This window comes from Hyaena hyaena, unplaced genomic scaffold (assembly GCF_003009895.1).
Source record: "Hyaena hyaena isolate Hyena2069 unplaced genomic scaffold, ASM300989v1 scaffold_28, whole genome shotgun sequence".
Lineage (NCBI taxonomy): Eukaryota > Metazoa > Chordata > Mammalia > Carnivora > Hyaenidae > Hyaena > Hyaena hyaena.
In genome coordinates, this window is record NW_024080660.1 from 2,735,162 (window position 1) to 2,756,963 (window position 21,802).

Consider the following 21,802-nt stretch of genomic DNA (forward strand, 5'->3'; position numbering starts at 1 on the left):
AGAGGTCCCCTCCCCCGGGGTGTCCTAGAGGATAAAACCAGTGATCTAACTGCCAAGGAGGCCAGCGAGAAGCCAGGCCTGAGGGTTCAGCGGGCACTAGTCATTCCCAGGGCCATGGGGAGGGTAGGCAGGGTTGCGGCTGGGCTCCCCGGCCCAGGCCTCGATTTGCCAGGTGTGGACCCCTGACGCTGACTCAGCCCTGGGCCCCTGACACAGGCTGCAGCTGGCAGTGCCTGCTAGGCCACTGCTCACCAGGCACGTCGCACTGCATCAGCCCCTCTCACCTGCCCCTCCAGCCTTATCTTAGGAGCACAGGGCCTGGCTATTCTTTGGGCTCTTCTGGTGCACACAGAGATGTTTCTAGCAGCCCAAAGTCTGCACTTGTACCTAAGTAGGGGGAGACGACTTAGAAAGATGAAGGGCTGTCCTGCTCCTCATGGTCATACCCTCTTGATGAAGTGTTCAGGTTACCAAGAGCTGGAAGGCTCAGACTGAGGATAATCTATTAGACGTGGGGGCCCCCCCTCAGGGCGGCTGCAGCGGGAGAGGAGGGAAGGGATCCTCCAGCTCTCCAGGCCACCTTCCTGTCCTGCTGGGTACAGGGAGCCTAGGAGTCTAAGGACTACCTCCTCCGGGTGCCCACCCCATTCCAATCTGGGTCCACCCACCCCTTCAAGCCTCTGCCCTTGTCTCCCCACTGCAGCGCCCCCTCCTGGATCACCGCTTCTGTCCCTGCGCTCCTTTCTGCTGCCACAGGAGAGAGCAGCCAGAACACTTCTCTACCTTACAGGGAAGGGGGGGGAGATGCTGCAGAGGGAGACATAGGCCTTCGAGGCCCTCCCACCCCCACACCATGGGCTGAGTGGGGGGGGGGTCCGGGAGGCACTTGTGGAATGTGGGAATGAAAAAGGGGAAAGGAGAAAGGGGGCAAGACTGAGTTAATGGGATAGGAGAAAGAGAAATCCTCTTTTTAGTTAAAAAAAAAAAAAGCCCCCGTGTCCTGAGAGAGGTGGGGGTGAATAGGGGCAGGGGAAGGGGTGACCCCAAATGGGGAGGGAAATTTAGGAGTCCGGAATAGCGGGCTGGGGTTGTCTGCACTTTCTGGGTCTGGAAGCCCAGCCCTGGGGAGGAGGGCTGAAGCAGGGACGGGACGTCCTAGGTCGTGCTGAGTCATGAGATTTGGAGAGAGGCGAGGGGGTGCTCCCATCCCCCTCTCGCGTCCCTGTCCCAGTTCCTCTCGACCCTCCCTTCCAGAAAGTCCCTGTGGTCTGTCCCCCCCACCCGCTCCCCATCCAGGGTCTCTGCCTCCTAGAGCCCGCAGACCCTCGTCCCCCCTTCCACGACGGCGGGGCCAGGAGGTCGGCGAAGCGTGAGGTGGGGGCTAAAGAAGCTGGGTTGGAGACGCCCTCGGCGGCCGGAGGTGGAGGTGGGGGGCGTCCAGGAGCGGCGGGGTCACAGAGTCCGGGGGCTCCGGGGGCGTCGTCCGGCCGCTGCCCTCTGCACCTCATCCCTCCCGAGCCTCAGGGAGGAAAGCTGCTCCCTCCTCCCGCCCCAAGCCCGCAGAGCAGCCGGCTCCTCGCCCCTCGGGGCCAGCTTCCCAAAACGAACCTTCCACCTGGACGCGTCCAAACTCCCCCCGAAGGACGGTGCGGGCGCCCGGCCCCCTTTTGGCCCCGAACTTCCCGGACCCCACCCACCCCCCGGGAGCCAGGTCCGACCCCGCGGCCCCGCGGCCCAGGAGCTGGAAACCCGCCCCAGGAAGAGAAACTTTGGAGGGGGGAGTCGGTGCCCCCCACGGGCGGGGTGGGGGGGCGCACGGACTTACCAGGAGCGGCCAGGCAGGAGGGATCCCGGGTCCCAGAAGTGAGGGGGCAGCGGGCTGCGAGGGCGCGGCGCCGGCCACGGTGCAGCAGGGGCGTCCGTTCCCCCGGGGCCCGGAGTCCCCGCTCCGCTCCGGCCCCAACTCGGTCCGAAGTGCCTTTGCCGCAAGACTTGCTGAGCTTAGCAGTCTGCGCCGAGGCGGCGGCGGGAGGCTGCTGATGGATGGGCGAGCGCGGCGAGCGCTGCAGTGAGGGGAGGAGACGCGGGCGCGCGGGGGGCGGGGCCGGGGAGGCCGGGGCGGGGCGGACCTGCGGGGACCGGTCCCCCCCGCCCCCGCGCCCCCGCCTCCCGCTCAAGGTCACGGCTGCAGCTCCCGGTCTGCGAGAGTCGGACCCAGGGCAGGACGTCATCGTCCCCACCCGAGATGGGCTGTCACCCCTGAGCCAGCTCTGTCTCCCAACCTCCGGAACCCAAATGCAGCTCAAGGCTCCATTATTAGCCTCAGGAGCCCCCGTGGCCATTTGGGATCTCTGAACCCCTCTCCCCACGCCGTCCTCCAAGTAAGGCCACCTGGAGGGTAGGGGCTTCTGAGCCTAAAGGGTTGATGAGGGAGAGGGGGATGTTTGGGAGAAGTTACAAGTGGAGAATAGAGTGGGTAGGGGGTAGGGGGTGGGGGAGGAAGCCCGGGGAGCAGGCAAGGAAGATGGGGGGAGCAATCACGAAGGAGGTGGAGAGGAAACTCCCATTTATTAAACCACGCGGTTTTCCACACATGCTGGTTTCTTAATGCTTAAGACATCCCTTTAAGGTGGGTATCATGAGCAGTTTGCAATGAGCAAACGGCCCCTGGATGGTACTTTGGCCGAGAACCCGCAGCGACACAGTAGGTGATGGCACTGAAGAGCCCGGGGAGAAGAGCTGCAAGTCCGAGGTGGAGCCCTTCCCTACCTACCTACCTACCCCGGAGCCGCCAGGGCTGCAGGAGGAGGGATATGGCCTCAGGAATTGCTTGCAGCACAACTTGAATTTCCATTCTGTGGAGTCAACTATGTAATAGGACAGTAGCACCCTGCCTCTCTCCCGTGGGTGCTGGGAGAGGGTCCCCTCAGGATCCAGCCTGACGTATCAACCGACATTTACCCCGTGAAAGACTAGGTGACAGAGTGGAAGCCAAGCCATAGGACTGCAAAGAGGAAATAGGATTTCAAGCTTGGAGGTGGAGAGAAGCAGCAGTGGAGGGCGCTCTTCACTTTGCCAATAATACTGGGTAGATGGTGGAGACCATCCCCAGCCGCTTTGCCTCAAAGGAAGGGGGCAGTGCTGCCCCCTCTGTGGCTCTCACCAAAAGAGGAAATCATCCCTGCTCAGCATCTGCAACAAGGGGCAGAGGAGGAAGCGGGGCTTGAGTCTGAATCTATAAGGCACTAAACCCAGATTAATAACAATCATCCAGGTGCCCAGACACTTTTCAGAGAGGATGCTCAGTCCCTCCTTAGCCGGGTGTATCCCAGGACGTGTTGCTTCACCAGAGGGGCTCAGTTTGCTCCTTCATACACCCCATAGTGACAATGAATCGGGACATTCGTGCAGGGGGAGGCCTGAGAGTGAGCTGCAGCCTCCTCACACAGAACCCAGCCTAGGTACCTGGTGCCACTCACTGCCCACCAACCACTCCAGTCTTGGCCTTGTGATCGATCTGCTGACTCCAAGTTCCCCTAAGCACACCTGGAAGCCTGGGGTGGAGGGCAGAGGAAGCTAGCCTGCCCCTTCCAGACTACTTAGAGAGTCAGTGCTGCAAACCAATTTGGTTAAATGAAAAATGTGGTGTCCCTGGCTATGGCCTTAATGTTCTTTTAATTCATCAGGGCCAGCAGCAGTGTCTGGGCTATAAACCTAATAATCAGGAGCTCAGCATCCCTCCTGAGTATTCCCCCAGGCTTCAGCTGGAAAATGAAAGAATGGAAAAGACACACACACCCTCCACACGCAGCCAATTATCAAAACTTTGCTTTCTAACTGTTGGTCCTTGTAAAAAGATGAGCCCTGGGTCGTCTTAGACTACTATCACTGACTTGCCTGATCTCCTGTAGGGACCATCAAGGTAACTGATCCCCTGCCTTCATACGGTGCCAATTCCGCACCCATGAAGGTTGGGGAGGGCTGCCTAACTAATCCCAAGAAGTCTCCCGAGAGAGAGTCTGTAACTCCCTGGCTACATGGCTTTGCCACCTTCCAATGCACGGTGCTGCCTTTTTTTAGTTTTCCTCAGGTAGGAGATAGAACAGGGAAGAGCAGCATCCACGCCATCACACCTCTCCCTGGGGACTGGAGAAGCTGAGTCCCTGCACCTTACCCAACAGGTGGCTTATTTTCTGCTTAAATAATCCCATTCTGGGTCACCCTCTCTCACGGGGCTGCTAGCCCTTGTGCTTTCTAACTCTTGGACTGTATTCTCCTCGGGTCTGGTGAGGTCTTTGTCTTCACAAAGCTTTTCAAAGCTCTGCTTGTCATCAGAGCAAATAGGAAAGAGCCGGAGACAGGCGAGCCAACCTTACCCGCAGGTCCTGGCCAGCTCCTGTTCCCTGCTTTCCGTTCACACACGTGGTGCACAAACACCCGTCCCTGAAGCTGTAGTTTTCCCCATCCTCCTTTCCCTGCACGCATCCATATCTCCCTTCGGGAGCAGTTTCTATTGTTCCTGAGAGCTAAGCAAACAAGGATTAAACTCTGCACTGAAGCACACCTGCTCTACTGATTGGCATTGAGCAAACAGTTGTACAAACTTACTTATATGCAGTTCCCGCCACCGAAGATCTCGGCATTCGTCTTCTATTCTGATTGTAGGGACATACCAATCTCAGATGTATTTTTAAATTCTACTTAATATCTTTCATACTAAAATCCACTTAACTTTTAGATATCGCATGGAAATGTTTTTAATACAGAAGACACCGACTCTAATTAGATGGAGCAAAATAAATAAATAAATAAATAAATAAATAAATAAAATGAGACATGAATCAATAAAAATCACACGATCCAGGGAGGTGATGACGCCAACATGATTCTATCCCAGCAAAGACGCCCTCCATCAACAAATAGTCTATGTGTAAGGTGATTCTGGAACTGTTGGGGGAAACCACTTCAGTGTTTCTATTTATCCCAACTTGGTGTGTGGGTCAGACTGGAAAATTTCCCTGAGGCATAACTCAGCCAAATTTTGGGAATCAGTGACTGTGTGTGTGTGTGTGTGTGTGTGTGTGTGTGTGTGTAATAATATTCAGCCTGGAGTTCTGTTATTTTTAAAATGTAATAATAATAATCATTTTTTATTTGGAAAGAAAAAATCATACAATCCACGTAACATCTTAGGTTTAAATTTAAAACAAAAACAAAACAAAACAAAACAAAAAACCCAGGTCTCCAAACAGCCTGGGAAGGCTAGTTCCTCCAGGAAGCTAAGTGGACTATAATGATTTATTCCCTATGCAATGAACAAAACAATAAAAACGATAAATAAAACAGAGCCAAATAAAGCTTTTAAATATAACAGAATGAGGAGGAGGAAGGCAGAGAAGGACTTCCTGACTATAATTTACATTCCTGGAGAGGAAGCATTTTAAAATTTCCAGGACCGTGTCTGGCATATAGAAGAAATTCACAAAGTCACAAATTCACAAATAATTCACAAATAATAATCTCAGAATTTTATCAGATCCCAGGAACTAATGAATATCATGGGGACTTCATCTTGTCACATCCTTCTATCTCCCAATTTGTCTGAAGATATTTTTTTCTTCCCAGATTCAAAGGGAGTAATAATTTTTTTTTTTTATTTTGAGAAAGCATAAGTGGGGGAGGGGCAGAGAGAGAGAGAGGAGGCAGCGAGAATCCAAGCAGGCCCTGTGCCAGCAGCACAGAGGCCAACTCAGGCCTCGAGCTCACGAACTGTGAGAACATGACCTAAACCCAAGTCAGACGCTTAACTGACCAAACCTCCCAGGCACTCTAAAGGGGGTCATAATTTTAAACACAAGATCAGACTGTTCCTCCTTCGTCAGTGAAGCACAGGTCACACACAGCTTTCCGTCCCCGGTAAGTTACTCTGAGTGTTACTTTTCACCCCTCTAGTAGGGGACATGGTTCTTCTGGATTACTCTGCCCAATGTCAAAGCTGCCCCCTTCCCCAGCTACTTCCCCTTAGACTCTTAGTGAATCCCCAAATAAGCGAGAGATGGTATATGCACAGAGGCGTTTGCTTTCAGGAATGTGAAGAACAATGGGCTCAGAACTAGAAATCACACACGGGTAGGATGTCTTTTCTTTCCAGAGGGTGAACATGGGCTTTAAAGCTACTTATTGGCACATGTACCCCAATGTTCATAGCAGTGCTTTCAACAACAGCCAAATTATGGAAAGAGCCTAAATGTCCATCAACAGATGAGTGAGTGGATCAAGAAGATGTGGTTTATCTATACAACGGAATACTACTTGGCAATGAGAAAGAATGAAATCTGGGCATTTGCAGCAACATGGATGGAGCTGGAGGGTGTTATGCTGAGTGAAGTAAGTCAGGCAGAGAAGGACAGATACCATGTTTTCACTCATATGTGGATCTTGATAAACTTAACAGAGGACCATGGGGGAGAAGAGGGAAAAATGTTACAAACAGAGAGGGAGGGAGGCAAATCATAAGAGACTCTGAAACACTGAGAAAAATCTGAGGGGGGATGGGGGCGAGGGAAAGTGGGTGATGGGCACCGAGAAGGGTACTTGTTGGGATGAGCACTGGCTGTTGTATGGAAACCAATTTGACAGTAAATTATATTTAAAAAAACAAAATAAGAAAATAAAGCTACCCATTGCGGCATCTGGGTGGCTCAGTTAGTTAAGTGTCCAACTTTGGCTCAGGTCATGATCTCAAAGTTCATTAGTTTGAGCCCCACCTCAGGCTCTCTGCTGTCACTGCAGAGCCCACTTCAGATCCGCCCCTTCTCTTTGCCCCTCCTCCACTTGCACTCTCACTCTTCTCTCTCTCGCTCTCAAAAATAAACATTAAAATAATAATAATAAAGCTACCCATCACTGGGGCACCCGTCTGGTTCAGTAAGTAGAGCATGTGACTCTTGAACTTGGAGTTAAGTTTGAGCCCCACATTAGGGGTAGAGTTTACTTTGAAGAGAAAAACAACTTAAGAATAAAGTTACCCATCATCAAAGGGATGAAAACGAGTCAGTTGAAGCACTTTCTGATTAATTAATCCTGGCCCTTAAAATTTTTTTTAATGTTCTATTTATTTCTGAGAGAGAGAGAGAGACAGCGTGAGCAGGGGGAGGGTCAGAGAGAGAGGGAGACACAGAATCTTAAACAGGCTCCAGGCTCTAAGCTGGCTGTCAGCACAGAGCCCGACGCAGGGCTCGAACCCACAAACGCGAGATCATGACCTGAGCTGAAGTCGGACGCTTAACCGACTGAGCCACCCAGGTGCCCCAATCCTGGCCCTTTAATATCCCCGTGTCTGTTAAAACCTTCCATAAATTGAGGTTGTATCACAGGCCTGCCCTTGAGATGTGCCCTAGCTGTGGGAGGTAAGCGCCAGAAGCCAGAGCAGAGGACATCTAGGGAAGAAGCTCTAGGTTGATAGACCCCTTGTTTGGGTGTCCCAGGGCAATTTGCCAACTTTCTCTCTGTCTTAGGTGCAAATCTGGAGCAAAATCCCTTAAACTACAGAATCATTCACGTACTCATCCTCTATACATTCAACAAAATTTTACCACCACCAAGGATACTGTCTGCCAGGAGCCCTGCTGGGACCAGACAATATAGAGGAAAATATCAAGGGAGTTCAGAGCCTAGTAAGGGAAGACAGATATGGAAATACCTAGCCACAATGCAGGCCATGAGACATGTGCCCGAACAAAAGAGCAAAGGGTACATGGGGACCTGAAAAAGCCACTGACTCAACCTGGTAGGAGGGCAAGAAATAATGGCAGGTTTCCCTGTTAGAATAACCTTCAGCTACCTTCAGAGAAAGGACTAGTTGTCTAGAAAGGTGATGAAGAGAAAGGCACTCCAGGCAGAGACAATAGTAGCAGGTTAAAGAAGATACTGCAACTCACTGAAGATCTTCAAAGTTGGAGTCAGAAAGCTTCGTGACCCTGGGCATGCTTCTTAACCTCTCGAAAGCCTCAATTTCTTTAGCCATTGGAGATTTTACCACCTATCTTCAGGCACTGTTGTAAAAGTTAAATAATGTAAGGGGCACCTGGGTGGCTCAGTTGGTTAAGTGTCTGACTTCAGATCAGGTCATGATCTTGTGGTTCCTGAGTTCAAACCCTGCATCAGGCTCTGTGCTGACAGCTCAGTCTGGAGCTTGCCTGGGATTGTGTGCCTCCCTTTCTCTCTGCTTGTCCCTGTCCCTGGCTCAGGCTCTGTCTGTCTGTCTCTCTCTCCTTCAAAAACAAACATCAAAAAAGTTCTTTTTAATTAAATAATGTAATGTTTGGAACACTGAGCAAGGTCTTGATAAAAAGGTAGCTACTATTATTATGCTTAGGGAAATGAAAATAGCTCTCCAGGGGCTACGGAGTAGGGTGGGTTTGGGGAATACTGAAAAGATCAGAGGGGCAAAAAGTAACATGTGGGGACTGGCCGCCCAGGCTGTGTGGATTGTCTTTGTAAGAAATGGAAATCATGGAAGGAACGAACACAAGACGTGGATCGGTTTTGTTTTAGGAAAACCGCTCACGTGGGGAGCTTAGTTAGAGGTGCTGTAAGGTGCCTTCCCCGACTGGCTCCTCAAAGACGCTCTATGTGTAGTGCTTACCATTTGGGCTTCTGGAGACGCCCAGCTTGGGTTCCAATCTCAACTCGCGTGATCTCACGAGCCCTTAGGCAAGTTAGGTGACTTCATAGCAATGGGGGGAGGATTAAGGAGGTGATACAGTGCCTGGCTCAGTGCCTGACGCCTAGGAAGTACTCAGCAGTAATGATGGTTTCTGGCTCTAGGAGGCAGCAGGAGGCTCCTCCTCATTTGCCCCAGGACACTTGAGTGACGTCCCTGAGGAAACTCAGGGAGTCTGGAAGCCATGGCTAACTGCCATCCTGCCCACACTTAGCCTATGGCCTGGGAAGGTTCAAAAAGGACCGAACACCGGGAGCCCGATGCTGGCCCCCTAGGGCACTGTTTTATGTACCAGCTTCCGCCTGCACAGGAGATAGCCCTGCACGTGCGGCTGAGCCCCACAGGAGGCCCAGGCCTGGGTTACGAGGCACTGACCTTCTGGCACAAGAGCAGCTTACCTTGGGCCAGGCCCAGCTGGTGCTGTGGTTTCCTCTTCCCGGTCACACCAGTGGCCCAGAGACTTTCCATACTTTTGCGGATGAAATTTCCCTCACTAAAGGTCTTGGTTTTCATGTACTGACTTGGTTCCTGTGGCCAGGGACACAGTGAATCTGCCCGGCCTCAGTCCCAACTGAGGTGATTATGCTATTGGCGGGTGCAGGTGTGGTGGGGGAGGGAGAGCTGAGTAGAGCTCCCACCCACCCCCAGGAAGCTCCCCCAGGGCAGAGTCCCCACACACAGGCCCGTGCTGCCCACGCCCTGAGGCGGCAGATACCTCGATGTTAACATGTTAACGAGGCAGCTGAATACCCAAGCCAGTTTAGGAAAGAAAAGAATGTTCACTCACTTCTCTAAAAATAAAGTTTCTATAAGTCTCGCCCTCCTGATAGTGGGAAAGAGAAAACCCAGCTTTTAAGGACATCCAAAGCTTTTTTTTTTTTTTAATGTTTATTTTTAAGAGAGAGAGAGAGACAGCAGGGAAGGGGTAGAGAAACAGGGAGACAGAATCCCAGAATCCCAAACAGGCTCTGCGCTGGCAGCACAGAGCCTGACAACGGGGCTCAAACCTACGAACTGTGAGATCACGACCTGAGCCAAAATCAAGAGTTGGATGCTCAATCGGCTGAGCCAGCCAGGTGCCCCAGGCATCAGAAGCTTGGTTGGGGAGTTTTGAGGAATGGTTTATTGCTTTGGAGAGCCACATGTCCCAAAGGCTAGACTCAAGGTACTCAGAGGCCTTCTACCTCTTACGGGTCCAGACCCTGGAAGAAGACTGTCTGGGTTTGAATCCTGGTTCCTCTGTGTACCAGCTTGATGGCCTTCAGTCTTTACCTCTCTAAATTCCAGCTTCTCATCTGTAAAATGGGTATGATAGTACCAATCTCACTGGGTGTTATAAAGATTAAAGAAGTTAATACGTGCAAAGCATGTATGTGCCTGGCACATAAGGGTTGTGATGATTTTTACTTTTCATCATTATACATTGCATTTTTAAATGTTTATTTTTGAGAGAGGTAGAGTGCGAGTTGGGGAGGGGCAGAGAAAGAGAGGGAGACAGAATTCAAAGCAGGCTCCAGCCTCTAAGCTGTCAGCACAACGCCTGATGTGGGGCTCGAACTCACAGACTTCAAGATCATGACCTGAGCCAAAGTTGGACACTCACCTGACTGAGCCACCGAGGCGCCCCTCTACATGGCATTTCTTTGCCTGAAATGTCTTCTTCCTCAGCTTGCCCTAGACATACATTTTGTTCTGGTCACACTGTGGGTCCTTTGCAGATGCTAAGCCAACACACAGAATCATTTCCCTGATTCTCCTCCACACACACAAGCTGAGAGTTTGTATCTAAGGGTCCCACTCTGAGGCAAGTCCTGTTCCCTCTAAGACTCTGGAATGATTTGCTATGTCTGCCTGACTCGCCTTTGGTGGTGCTTACGTAACAGCTGTCAACCAAATGCAGGGAGTGGGGGAGAGGGGATCACTGTCTCCGGGGATCTTGTAAGCCAGTCTTAATTTTAAATGTGCCAGGCCTTCCTCCTCAGCAAGGCCACATGGCCAGTTTGGCAGTGACATAGTTCAAGTGTCAATATTCCACTTTTCTGAAGCCTTGCTCTTCACAACTGTGCATGCCCACTAGAGAAAATAGATCCCTTCTAGACATAGATCCTTTCTATACTAAATTTGGAGTCCCTTGGGTGCAGTGCCCATGTTCTATACATTCTGAGTCCGTAAAACCTATGCAGGGCTGAGAATACAGGAGGGACTTGATATGCTGGGCACATCATTGGGATCACCAGCAGCTTAGGAATTTGCTCTACCTCAGGTGGAACGAGGTCCCAAAGTCTGAGCTTCAATTTTTTTTTTTTTAGCTTATTTTTGAGAGACAGAGAGAGGGCGGGGGAGGGGCAGAGACAGGGAGAGATTCCCAAGCAGGCTCCACACCGTCAGCATGGAGCCTGATGTGGGGCTCAAACTCAAAAACTGCCAGTTCATGACCTGAGTGGAAACCGATAGTCAGAGGCTTAATCCACTGAGCCAGCCAGGTGCCCCCTGAGCTTATCTTAAATCTACAACTCAGTCTCTTCCTAAACAGCAAGTTAGACAAAGAACTGACCTTTGTAAGGGGGTTAACACTGCATTGGTCTGCATGTGAGGGCAGGTTATAGAGAAGCAAAGGAATGGAGAATGATCTCTGCTGTCTAAGCCTCCCATGTGGGCACCATCCCAACTCAGGGGAACCAGGGAGGAAAGGAGCCCAATCCTGATCCTCTGCTGCCCTCTTGTGTTGCTTAAGAAATTCCTGCAGGCTTGTCATGAAGGGCCTGGAAAACATCCACCTTCAAGTATCTCATGCCACCCCACCCCATGGCTGTATTAGAGGATTAATGCTAGAAGCAAGAAAGAGAACTGTGCTTGTCATTAGTTCAGATTAGGAAATAGACCACTATCTTCCTAGGCAAAAAGGCCATAGCCTGGAGAATACCCTTCCCCTTTAGGAACCTTGAATGTTCCTTCCTCAAAGGATCAGGCAGATGTGGAGCAAGAGAAACAGACATTCTCCCTATTTCAAATTCTAAAGCTAACAATTAAGGGCACAATTTTGCATCAAAATTCTAGTCACCTACCCACACTCAGGGAAATATTACCTCATATGTGTTAGCAGGATTAAATACTATATGTAAAAGCCGTTTGAATAATACCTGGCAGTTGGTGCTATATAAGCACTTAAAAAAGAACTTAGCAATGTGGTAGAGGTCACAGCACAGTGGAAAAACATGACCCATGTACATGGATTTGAGGTCTGGATCTGCAACTGGCTACAAGCCTCATACAAATTCTATTGGCATCTCAGTTCAATTCCTGTACCCCCAACACCAGCTTCCTCAGTACTGTCTATAACCATCTAGCAAAGAAAATGGTCAGTTTCTACATCTGCTTCCCTGAGGACCCAGCCACTGTGGATTCAGAAGCCCTCGATTATACATGTTGGTTTTGTTATGGTCCCTTCTCTAGTGACAGTGGCCCTGGGGAAAGAAACAGGTTTCCAGTCAGCTCACCTCCGTCCTGTTTAGGGCTGGCCTTTCCTTGTGGTTGTCCCTTAAACATTGGTATAATTCTTGCACCAATGGTCTTTGTTCCTAATCTCTGACTTTCCCATTTTCCCTTGGGCTTATAAACCTTTTCAAAAAACAGAGCTAGGGAAGGTGGTGTGCAAGAAAGGACTGGAGCATTATAAACTCCTAACAATATTAAAGGTTGCCTAAACTCATTTGTTGCCCTCCTGGCCAATCTAAACAGGACAAAACCTACATCAAGGCAGGAAGATCCATGGCATTTATGGAAATTGAGTAGTGCTCTCTGGTGGCCATGCCTGGAGTGGCAGCCAAAGGTACCTTTAGTAGTTAATTGGGGCAACATATATCAGAGGAAAGATTGTTGAGTCTGAGAACTTTCGAAGCCAGGCACACTGCCTTAGTCCCTATTCTTCAAACTCTCCTCTCCTTTGCTTTCTGGATGCCACTTCCTCTGGATTCGGTAAAGTAGCCCCGCTCTAAGCTGTTCTCTCTTGCTCCTTGAAGCTTGGTGGGGCGAGTGGAATGAAGCCACAGTGAAGAGAGGCTGGGCACTCCCATCACCATGAGCTCTGTTAGATAATCTTCCAAGGCGTGTATGACAAGGTTGAAAGGCCTGTGCCCAGGATCTGCCTTCTCTTATGAAACTGCCCAAGGATACACAGGGGAATCTGGTAGGACCAGTACTGTTACAGAACATGATATTGATCACACATTCCCACTCGGGGTCTGTAGGGAAAAGGAAACGTGGAGGCATTTTGCCCATTTGAAGATGGCCATCTCAAGGGTAACAATGGCTGCTGGATTTCAAGTCATGTCTAGAAAGTCTCTCACAACCAGGGACTCAAAAGAATGACCCACTGCTGTAACCCTAGGTCACATTTGCACACCGTCTCTACTGTATGGGGACAGAGGAAGGTGGGGCTGGGAAAGGGGATGAAGCTGGGTCACCAACCCCATGAGCCAATATGCTGAGTCCGTTGAGACCCAAAGAGCTTTACACTAGGACCAACAAACCACTTTGAGGTATTGGTTCTTCCTTAGAATATGGTGGAGGCCAGAAGTCTCATCAAATTCCAAAGTCCATCTCTTAGGACTGGCCATCTCTTTAGTTTTCACACCTATGAAATGTGCACAGTTGCTGCCTACACCTTGAAACGTCACCCTGAGGAAGAGTGACCATGATAGGTAATCAACCACTTAGCAATAATGGAACAAAATTCTGACTCTTGATATCAGCTCAGGTCTTGATCTCAGGGTTGTGAGTTCAAGTCCTGCATGGGCCTCCGTGCCCAGCAGAGCCCACTTAAATTTAAAAAAATAAAAAAATTAAAGGAACAAAATTCCAAGTGTGCCATAACTGGTCAGTGGATGGGGACAGCTCTAGAGGCTACAGTTCATCTTTAATAGCAGCCAATTCCTAGAAGCTTAAAAAGTCTTGCAAGAGCTGGACCAAGTGACTTCAAACACAATAAATCTCTAGACCAACTCTAGCTTAAGCTAAACTTGATACTCATTTTGTAAAAGGCACTGATGGTCTTGGCGTGTGGAGCGCTGGTGACCTGCTCTCATCACCTGTGGAGCAATATTTGTTCCTAATTGTATACTTGCTAATTTGTTAGACTAATTATGCTTTGTTACATAAACCTACGAATTGTGTGAAAAGAATCTGTATAAAACCCAGACTGGGGAGGTGTCTGGATGGCTCAGTTAAGCATCCGACTCTTGGTTTCAGCTCAGGTCATGATCTCATGATTCATGGGTTCAAGCCCCACATAGGGTTCTGTGTTGACAGTGCAGAGTGCTTGGGATTCTGTCTTCCTCCTGCCCTTCCCATGCGTACTCTCCATCTCACTTTCAAAAAAATAAACTTAGAAGTTTATAAAAAACTAGGTTGGGGGAAGCTGGCTGTCTCAGTCACAGCTCATGACTCCATCTCGGGGTTGTGAGTTTGAGCCCCATGCTGGCTGAAGAAATTACTTAAAAAAAAAAAAAAAATCCAGTTGCTTAAAAATGTGCTATTAGGTATAGGTGAAACTATAAATATAGACTGGGGAAGAGGAGTAAATTATCTAGAGTTCTCAAGTCCCAATTCTTCCACAATGTCTAAATTCTTTATCCATTTAAAAAGAAGTCCAAGCTGGGGCACCCGGCTGGCTCTCTTGTTCTTAGTGTCATGAGACTCTTGATCTTATTAGGGTCACGAGTTTGAGCCCCAGGCTGGGGGGTAGTTTTTACTTAAGAAAAATAATTCCAAGCTGAAAATCACAGATCATGCATTATGACTATTCTGAATGAAGGTCCTTGCCTAACTTTCCTCAATTTTAGAGCTTATTAATAAACCGTATTTATTACATAAATACAACAGGCTAACTTCAAGATAAAACTTCTTCATAACTTAACTTTTTAAGTTAAACTTGTCCCAATCATAAATAAAAAGGGCTTTAAGTTCCTGCTAGAATTTCAGTCAGGGAGAAAACACTGGCATGGGCTGACACAAGGGGTCAATGCTTGAAGCTGCACTGCACTTCAACCTCTTGTTAGGTAAGTTTTCCAGGAGTTAGGGGGTGTGTGGGGGGGGGGGCGGTGGGAGAGGGTGTCTATGGACATTTAGAGTAGATAACTTTTCTTTCCTTAGACAGGCAACTTTTTAATTTCTCAATTTTTCCATCCCAGGGAAAACAGAAAGAGGAGTAGTCCTTTGGCCTCCACTCACCTGGAACAGATCAAGTGACATCACAATTCCATCCATCCATCGCAATGCAGCAAGTTATCCTGAAAATAAAAGACATCCAAACTCACCATGTCCCAGCCCTTCATTCTGTACAATTAACCCAGAGTCAAAACAGGGAGCTGGATGACCTATCGTTGGCTGGCTTTAAACATTCCATTAACAATGATAAAAATGTAAAGATGTGTTCCTATGTAAGCAATCATGAAACATGAAAACTTGTTTACATAAATTTGGAAGACGTGAAATATATACTTTACAAATTCTTTATGCTTTCAAAAACGGATTTACAACAGTATTATTTTACACAAGATCCTACTTTTTACAATGTTTTGTTTAGGCATCTTGTCAATAACATTTCTATCACAAGTTATACGTGGAACCTCTGAGTTGGGAGGCTGGAGAAGCCACATGCAAGGGACGGATGACAGGGGCAGAAGGTGTGAAGCCATCGCTCTGGTGCTCAACTAGGAGCTGAGAAAGGACTCCGACTTGAATATGGAGCTGATAAAGGCACTGGGATCTTCACTGTTTTTCTCAGCTCTTCTTCCCAAAAGGCACACTTTCATCAGAAGGGGGCGAGGTTTTCTGCATCATTATGGCAAAGACCTTTTAATCCAGGTTGATGCCTAGCATAGACTAGCACAGTCAGTTGCTGAATGGCAATGGGTAATGACTCTTAAGATAACTTGTTCAATTCTATCTCCTGTTACAGGTATGTAGCATCTATAATCCCTTCAGTTGGGTATTTGGCGGGAAACCTAGGCAGGAGTGAGCCCAGAACCCCCAAGCGCACTAAATACCAATCGGTGCCTGATCCAAGCCAGAAGCAGATTTTAATGGAGTGCCAAATACCCACCAATATTATATATGATGAAATTAAAAGGGGGGGGGGCGCAAAAACCAATTTCTAAAGGGCCTTCAGAGTTCACTAGAGGGTATAAGGCAAAACCAAGTTTTGCCCTCTTCCAGGTAGGCATCCACTCTGTTCCCAGGCTTATCCTGCACAAACACCCAAAGGGTAATGTTGCTCTTTGTGGTGGGTAGATTGGCAAATTAAGTGAATCTCAGCTACTTCTGCCAAAACAGAAGACCTAAAATCTCATGATCTTTATGTATCATTTTTTTAAAGCTCCACATGGCAGAATGAAGCCAGGAAACTCAGGCTTTTACCTAGCCCCACCACCAGAGCCAGCATCTCTGGCTTTAGGCTAATCCTGAGACAAAAAGGACTCTCACCTCCCAGGGCACTGAAATGAAGGAGAAACCCATCTCTTTTACAGCTTAGTCCAAATTACACAATCTTTCTCCAGGCTAGAGCCTACATACAAACAAGCCCTTTCTTTTTTCCATATAAGAAATCCCGTTGAGTTGATTTGGAAAGAAAAACAAAACTACAACTAACAGTCACTGATGAGGCAGGGACACCCATCCACCCTTTGGTTCTGAGTTCACTAGACTTCTTTACCCTCCTGGCTCAGGCTCCATCTAACAGTCCTTCCTCCTCACACCTCATGCAGCTGCAGGCCTATAGAGGTGAAGTAGCCGTTTCTCTGTTTTATCTTCTCTCTCTAGGTGCAGAGGTTTCTCTAGGATGCAGGCTGGCTTCACAGCTAATACACAGTAAATATGGTTTTTAGGTAACATCACTTCGTAGTTGTTCCGGGTACTTAACAGAAGGCATCAATTAGAAGGTAAACGTACCTCCGTTCATTTGCCAGGTGAGCACACACGGTAGGAGGAATATCACAAGAGACTTGGAAGACACCACCCAGGCATTGTCATTGACCAGCAGTAGAATCTGAGCAACTGACATTCTCTTTAACATCAGGACCATCATACGTAAACAGACCAGTGCAGTGGTTCCCACAAGGAGAGGCGAGGCACAGATGTTAAATACACACATTCTTGCCTTTCCCCCAACTCAGAGAGACGAATCTACCTCACTAAGAATGCTATTGTCAGGGATTGTGTACAACGCAATGGTGAGGAAGAAAAACTAGCAGGGGCATGGGAGGTGCACACCCAGATGGGCAAAAGCTCTCTAAAGGCAGAGGCTTCATTTTAGCCGCAGGGTCCCCTTTTAGCTTATATTCTCAATGGAAGTGGGAGAGTTGGTATCCTGTCCCAATTTTGGGGGGTTCTAAGAATTTGGATACTTAAAAAAGGCCAAACCACTATGATTCCAGATTGTACTCTGGAGAGGACTTCTTCTCTATTGGCCCCAGAATCCCCATCAGACACGGAGAAACATCACAACTGTGGGAGAACTGCAGACAATTACGAGTCATTCTTACAAGAGATTTAATTGTTTGGATTGCATAAAGGGGGACAGTACATTTAAATCTGTGCTACATCACAATCTGCTGTTTTTGTTGTTTTATTAAAGACCCACTAGTTCTACCCATCTCCAGGTTTATGGCTATAGAATGTGGGGGAAATATTACCAACAGAAGAGGAAAAACCAAGAGTCTGCTCTGTTCACCAGAAGGTCTTCTCCACTGCAGAACAGAGAGCCCCTTAAAAAAGAAAAGGAGGGGAAAGGCTATGGCCTATTGATAACCAGTAACAACAACTAGAGTTAGAAAGAGACAGGGACAGAGGTCAGGGATGCAGAGGCTGGGTGTCTGTCACAAGCTGTTGCTGTCCCTCAACGCACACTTTCACACCCTTCAGTGAGGATCACCTTCCTCAGATTTCCTTCTGACATCTTAAAACCGAGTTTCCCTGTCAATTCAAATGTAGTAAGACATCATTTCCACAAGGAGGACCGATTTGAGGATTGGAACAATTTGCCACCATTCCAAAAAGCTTCTTTAAAAACAGCATGGCTTTAAAGACAAGTTCTATTTCATGAAAACTGGGTGCGGTTCTTTATTAGTGGAGACTGGAGGCATATGGCCCACCAAACAGAGCAGGATACAAAAGAACTGTCCACTGCTCCTGGAGCCTAGCTGGGCAGAGGCAAAAGCAAGCAACCCCCCTCTCATTCTTCAAAGCCCACAAGGTAGAGGGGCAGAAGCAGCTGTAGTCTAATGGCTCTAAATAATCAGCATTTAGTGTTAAATTAGAACCAAGGATTTATTCCACAATATAAACTGCAACATTTGATACAAGCTACCAAAAAATTAAGGAGAGGAAGGAAAAGGCAGGGAGAAAGCCAAAATACAGCTGTGGCAATGACTTACAGAGCAGTCTCTTTTCTACATCACTAGTTCATCAGTGACACTAGAAACTAGACATTTGTGTTCTGTACATCAACCAAATGCTAAAGCACCAACACACTGTTTGGAAGTTTGTTTTGTTTTGTTTTAATTCCAGCCACTGAAACCAACATAGAAGTTATTGCTTAGATAAATAAACCTAGTCTACCAGGAAAAAGAAAAGTGGATAAAGAAACAAAAACCCCAAAAGTGAAAAAACTTAAGTTCCCCAATATGGTAACAGAGTAAACAAGAGAGAAATTCCTCAAATGAGGATTTACTGGAATTTCTGGTGCCCTTCTGGGCCCTGAAACTGAGTTGGACTCTTAAGCCGGTAAATCCCAGACAGAGGTAAGATTTTAATGCTGTCCATGAAAAGGTGCAAGCTCTAATGCCTTCCCAATTGGTGGAAACCCCTGCAAAAAAAAAACAGTCAGCATTTCAAACCTCAACAACCACAAACAGCTCTTAAGGAAAAAAATACAAAAAGTGTCAAAAATTTTTTTAGTTGTTTTTTCTTTTTTTCAAAGAGTTCTGGAAAAATGATCCCGTTAGGAATAGAAATAGCACCGTTTACAGGCTGGCTTGAATACCAGTCCTGTAGCTTTGCTGAGAAATTGAGGAAATCTTCTTGGTTGGAGTCCTGAATTACATTAAGTGGTTGGGGGTGGGGGGGGGCAGGTGTTTTGTTTGTGTGTGTGTTTTATTTTCGGCTTGGTGCGTCCTTCACAGTACAGCGCACACAGATGTAGTCTTCCTTCTCCGCCATCTCTGGAGAAACACCAACACAGACCTGATGAAACCACTGATTGCAGCTGCCATCACACTGGACCCAGTCCACCTGGTTACAAAGAGCAGGGAGATGGGGTTTTCAGAGGAAAAAATGTGATTCAAAATTGGGCAGGCCAGCCTCAAGATATTCAGGCCATTTGCCACTAACGGCCACTGTCCCACCACAGGGACCTGTGGCGCAGCAGCTACGCCACATGAGTGTAGCTGGCCCGCCAGCCAAAGCAACCAAGTCAAAGCCATTCTTCAAGTCGTGACTGCTTTGGGGTTAAGACAGCGCCGCCCTGTGATAAGTAAGCAAAAGGGCATTACATCAGCACCCCTCCCACCTTCTTAGCGCCGGGACGGTGAAAGCTGGAATAGCAGGAAAAGGAAAAAGGGAAGAATAAGAGTTTCTTCGAGAAAAGGGAGGAGACCCAGGAACGATGGTAAGAGCAGAGATATCAGTGGGGGAGGGCTGAGCAATCCATTCAGATCAGCTCAAAGCAGATAAGCAGAAGAGAAAGACCAGCGAGATGAGGTGTAGCTTACAGGGTTTCTGAGTTAAGGGAAAGCACGTCCTCTATGGCCCAAACCTCACTGACCTCATCTCCTTCTGGCTGCAGGCAGCTCCCGGCTGGGCAGATGGCATCTTCATCCCCAGAGTCCTCCTGTTCAGAATAGGATGTATCTGAGGGCAGGGAATGGGTTTCAGCAGAACGGACTAACTCATAGCTACGCTCTCTCTCTAACTTGAAATTGTTCGTGTCCTTGGAGTGGCTCAGTTTGATTTTCTTCTTTTTGGGGGTCCGCATTTTTTTAACTCGATCCCACCGATCACTGGAGAGGCCTTCTCTTTCCAGGCGTCTCTTCAGTTTTCTCTCAAGACTGCTGATTCCATCTCGCTTCCCACGGCAGCAGTCATTCTGGGTGGAGGACGGACAAAGTCAATTTTAGCCTACGGTCTGCCCATGACTCAAACTAGTGAAATTAAGTGTCAGTTGTATAAGACACCAGATGATCTCCAATCAACATTAAAAAACACTGCATCCTGGGTCACCTGACTGGCTCAGTCAGAAGAGCATGGGACTCTTGATCTCAGGGTCATGAGTTCAAGTCCCACGCTGGGTGTAGAAAGGGCTTAAATAAATTTTAAAAACTTAAAAACAAAAAACAAAAAACAACTGTAGAGCACCTGGTGAGGCTCAGTTGGCCGAGGTCTGACTTCGGCACAAATCGTGATCTTGCAGTTCATGGGTTCAAGCCCCACATCGGGTTCCTCTGTCCTCTCTTTGCCCCTCCCCTGCCTGCACTCTCTCAAAAACAAACATTAAAAAAAAATACTGCATCTTAACAACACTGCCACCACCTCCCCTCATGTCCTGTAGACAACCTGTTTAACTGACAACTCTTAGTGCTATCAAAAGCAGTGGAAAAAGGAAATGTTAAAGTCATGATTCGCTTTCAAATTAGCACCAGGAGATGGAGAGATGCCTACATCATTCTTTTCGTTAAATCTGTGAGTGAATCCTATGTAGTTTCTAAGGGCGTATGGTTATCCTTTGACCTACAGACTTCTAAGAAACCATGCAAATACATTCCTTCTTTAAAGACACACATCCCCATCCCTTATAGAAAAAAAGTGCATCAACTGAACACAATCAACAATGGTGCTACACTACTATTGGTAGCATCATGAAAACTAAAATTCTAAATGATACTGTCCTCATGCTGTTTTTAGTGAGATTCTTCCCGATCCTGGCTATATTCTCAGGAGCTCCCAATGTTACAGGTCAGCGAGCTCACTAACAGAAAGTAGTGGCATCTTTATATGCTAAAAAACAGGACATACATGGTATCTATCCCCCTCAAATAAGTCAACACTCAAAATGGGCACCTTAAGTCTGGTGACTGAGTCCTCACCCCAGCTGTCCTGTCAGGGGTAGAACAGTTAGAGCATTTGTTAAATGTTAACTCCAAGATATTCTTTTGAGTCTTGAAAGCATTATATGAAAAGGCCTTCCCAGCTATCATTACATTTTCATGTCTACAGTATTTCTCTTACAGAAAAGAAATAATTCCGCTTCTAGCTATTGTCATATGGAAATGAGGAGAAGCACCGGGCTAAAAAGGGAGGGGAAAAAAAAGTCACAGTCACTCACTTACAAAACAGCACTGAACTCCAGGATGTGAGCCCAAAATGATGCCTCATACCTATCTACTCTCTGACAGCCTGAGGAATGGGGTTGCGAGCTACAGGGTTTGTATCCTTTTCTGGATCAAAGACCGCATCTTGTTCACCAAACTCTTTAGACAGAATGACACTAAGAATCATACCCCCACCGGAGACTGTCTCCCCAGCCGCTCGTCAGACACGCACCTTCTCACCGCTGGGTCTAGCTGGTGAGCTTCGGCCAGTTTGCTGAGCAGGGGTCGGCTTTGCAAGTAGAGTCTGGTAAAGTTCCTGAATTTCAGGAAGGGATACCTGGAGCAACTGGGCTTCCATCAACAGTTCATTCACTTCTGGACTAATGCCTGGTAAAGATCGCACCAAAGCATAAGGACAACAACAGAGGGCGTTTCACATGGACATTCAGATCTGCAAGAAAAGCAGGACCACCCCTCATACCACTGCCACCCTCTCCTTGTAAAATTACGTTCAACTCAAGTTAGGTTCACATACTGTGACTAAAAGGCACCATATAATAGAGCCCAAACTTGATCTTCTGTCTTTTGATTACTAGGAAGTATGAATTCTACACTGAATCCCCTCTTCTCTTACTTATTGCTAATGCAGATGAGGTAGTACCTCTGCCTGGACAGCCTCTGCTTTCTGGGCAGGGCGTGCGCAATCTGAGAGGGT

General features: G+C 47.9%; 1 protein-coding gene across 1 annotated transcript in view; it reads right to left on the minus strand.

The window, feature by feature from the left end:
* Positions 1 to 15,221: 15,221 nt before the first annotated feature.
* KDM5B (lysine demethylase 5B) overlaps positions 15,222 to 21,802 on the minus strand; it is a 77,939-nt gene continuing 71,358 nt past the window's right edge. Inside the window, exons 25-27 of the mRNA XM_039227457.1 lie at positions 21,320 to 21,474; positions 19,545 to 19,865; positions 15,222 to 19,012 (exon numbers count right to left, since the gene is read on the minus strand). Of these exons, the coding sequence (XP_039083388.1) occupies positions 18,875 to 19,012; positions 19,545 to 19,865; positions 21,320 to 21,474 (614 nt within the window). The 3' untranslated portion in view covers positions 15,222 to 18,874. The remainder of the gene's footprint in view (positions 19,013 to 19,544; positions 19,866 to 21,319; positions 21,475 to 21,802) is intronic.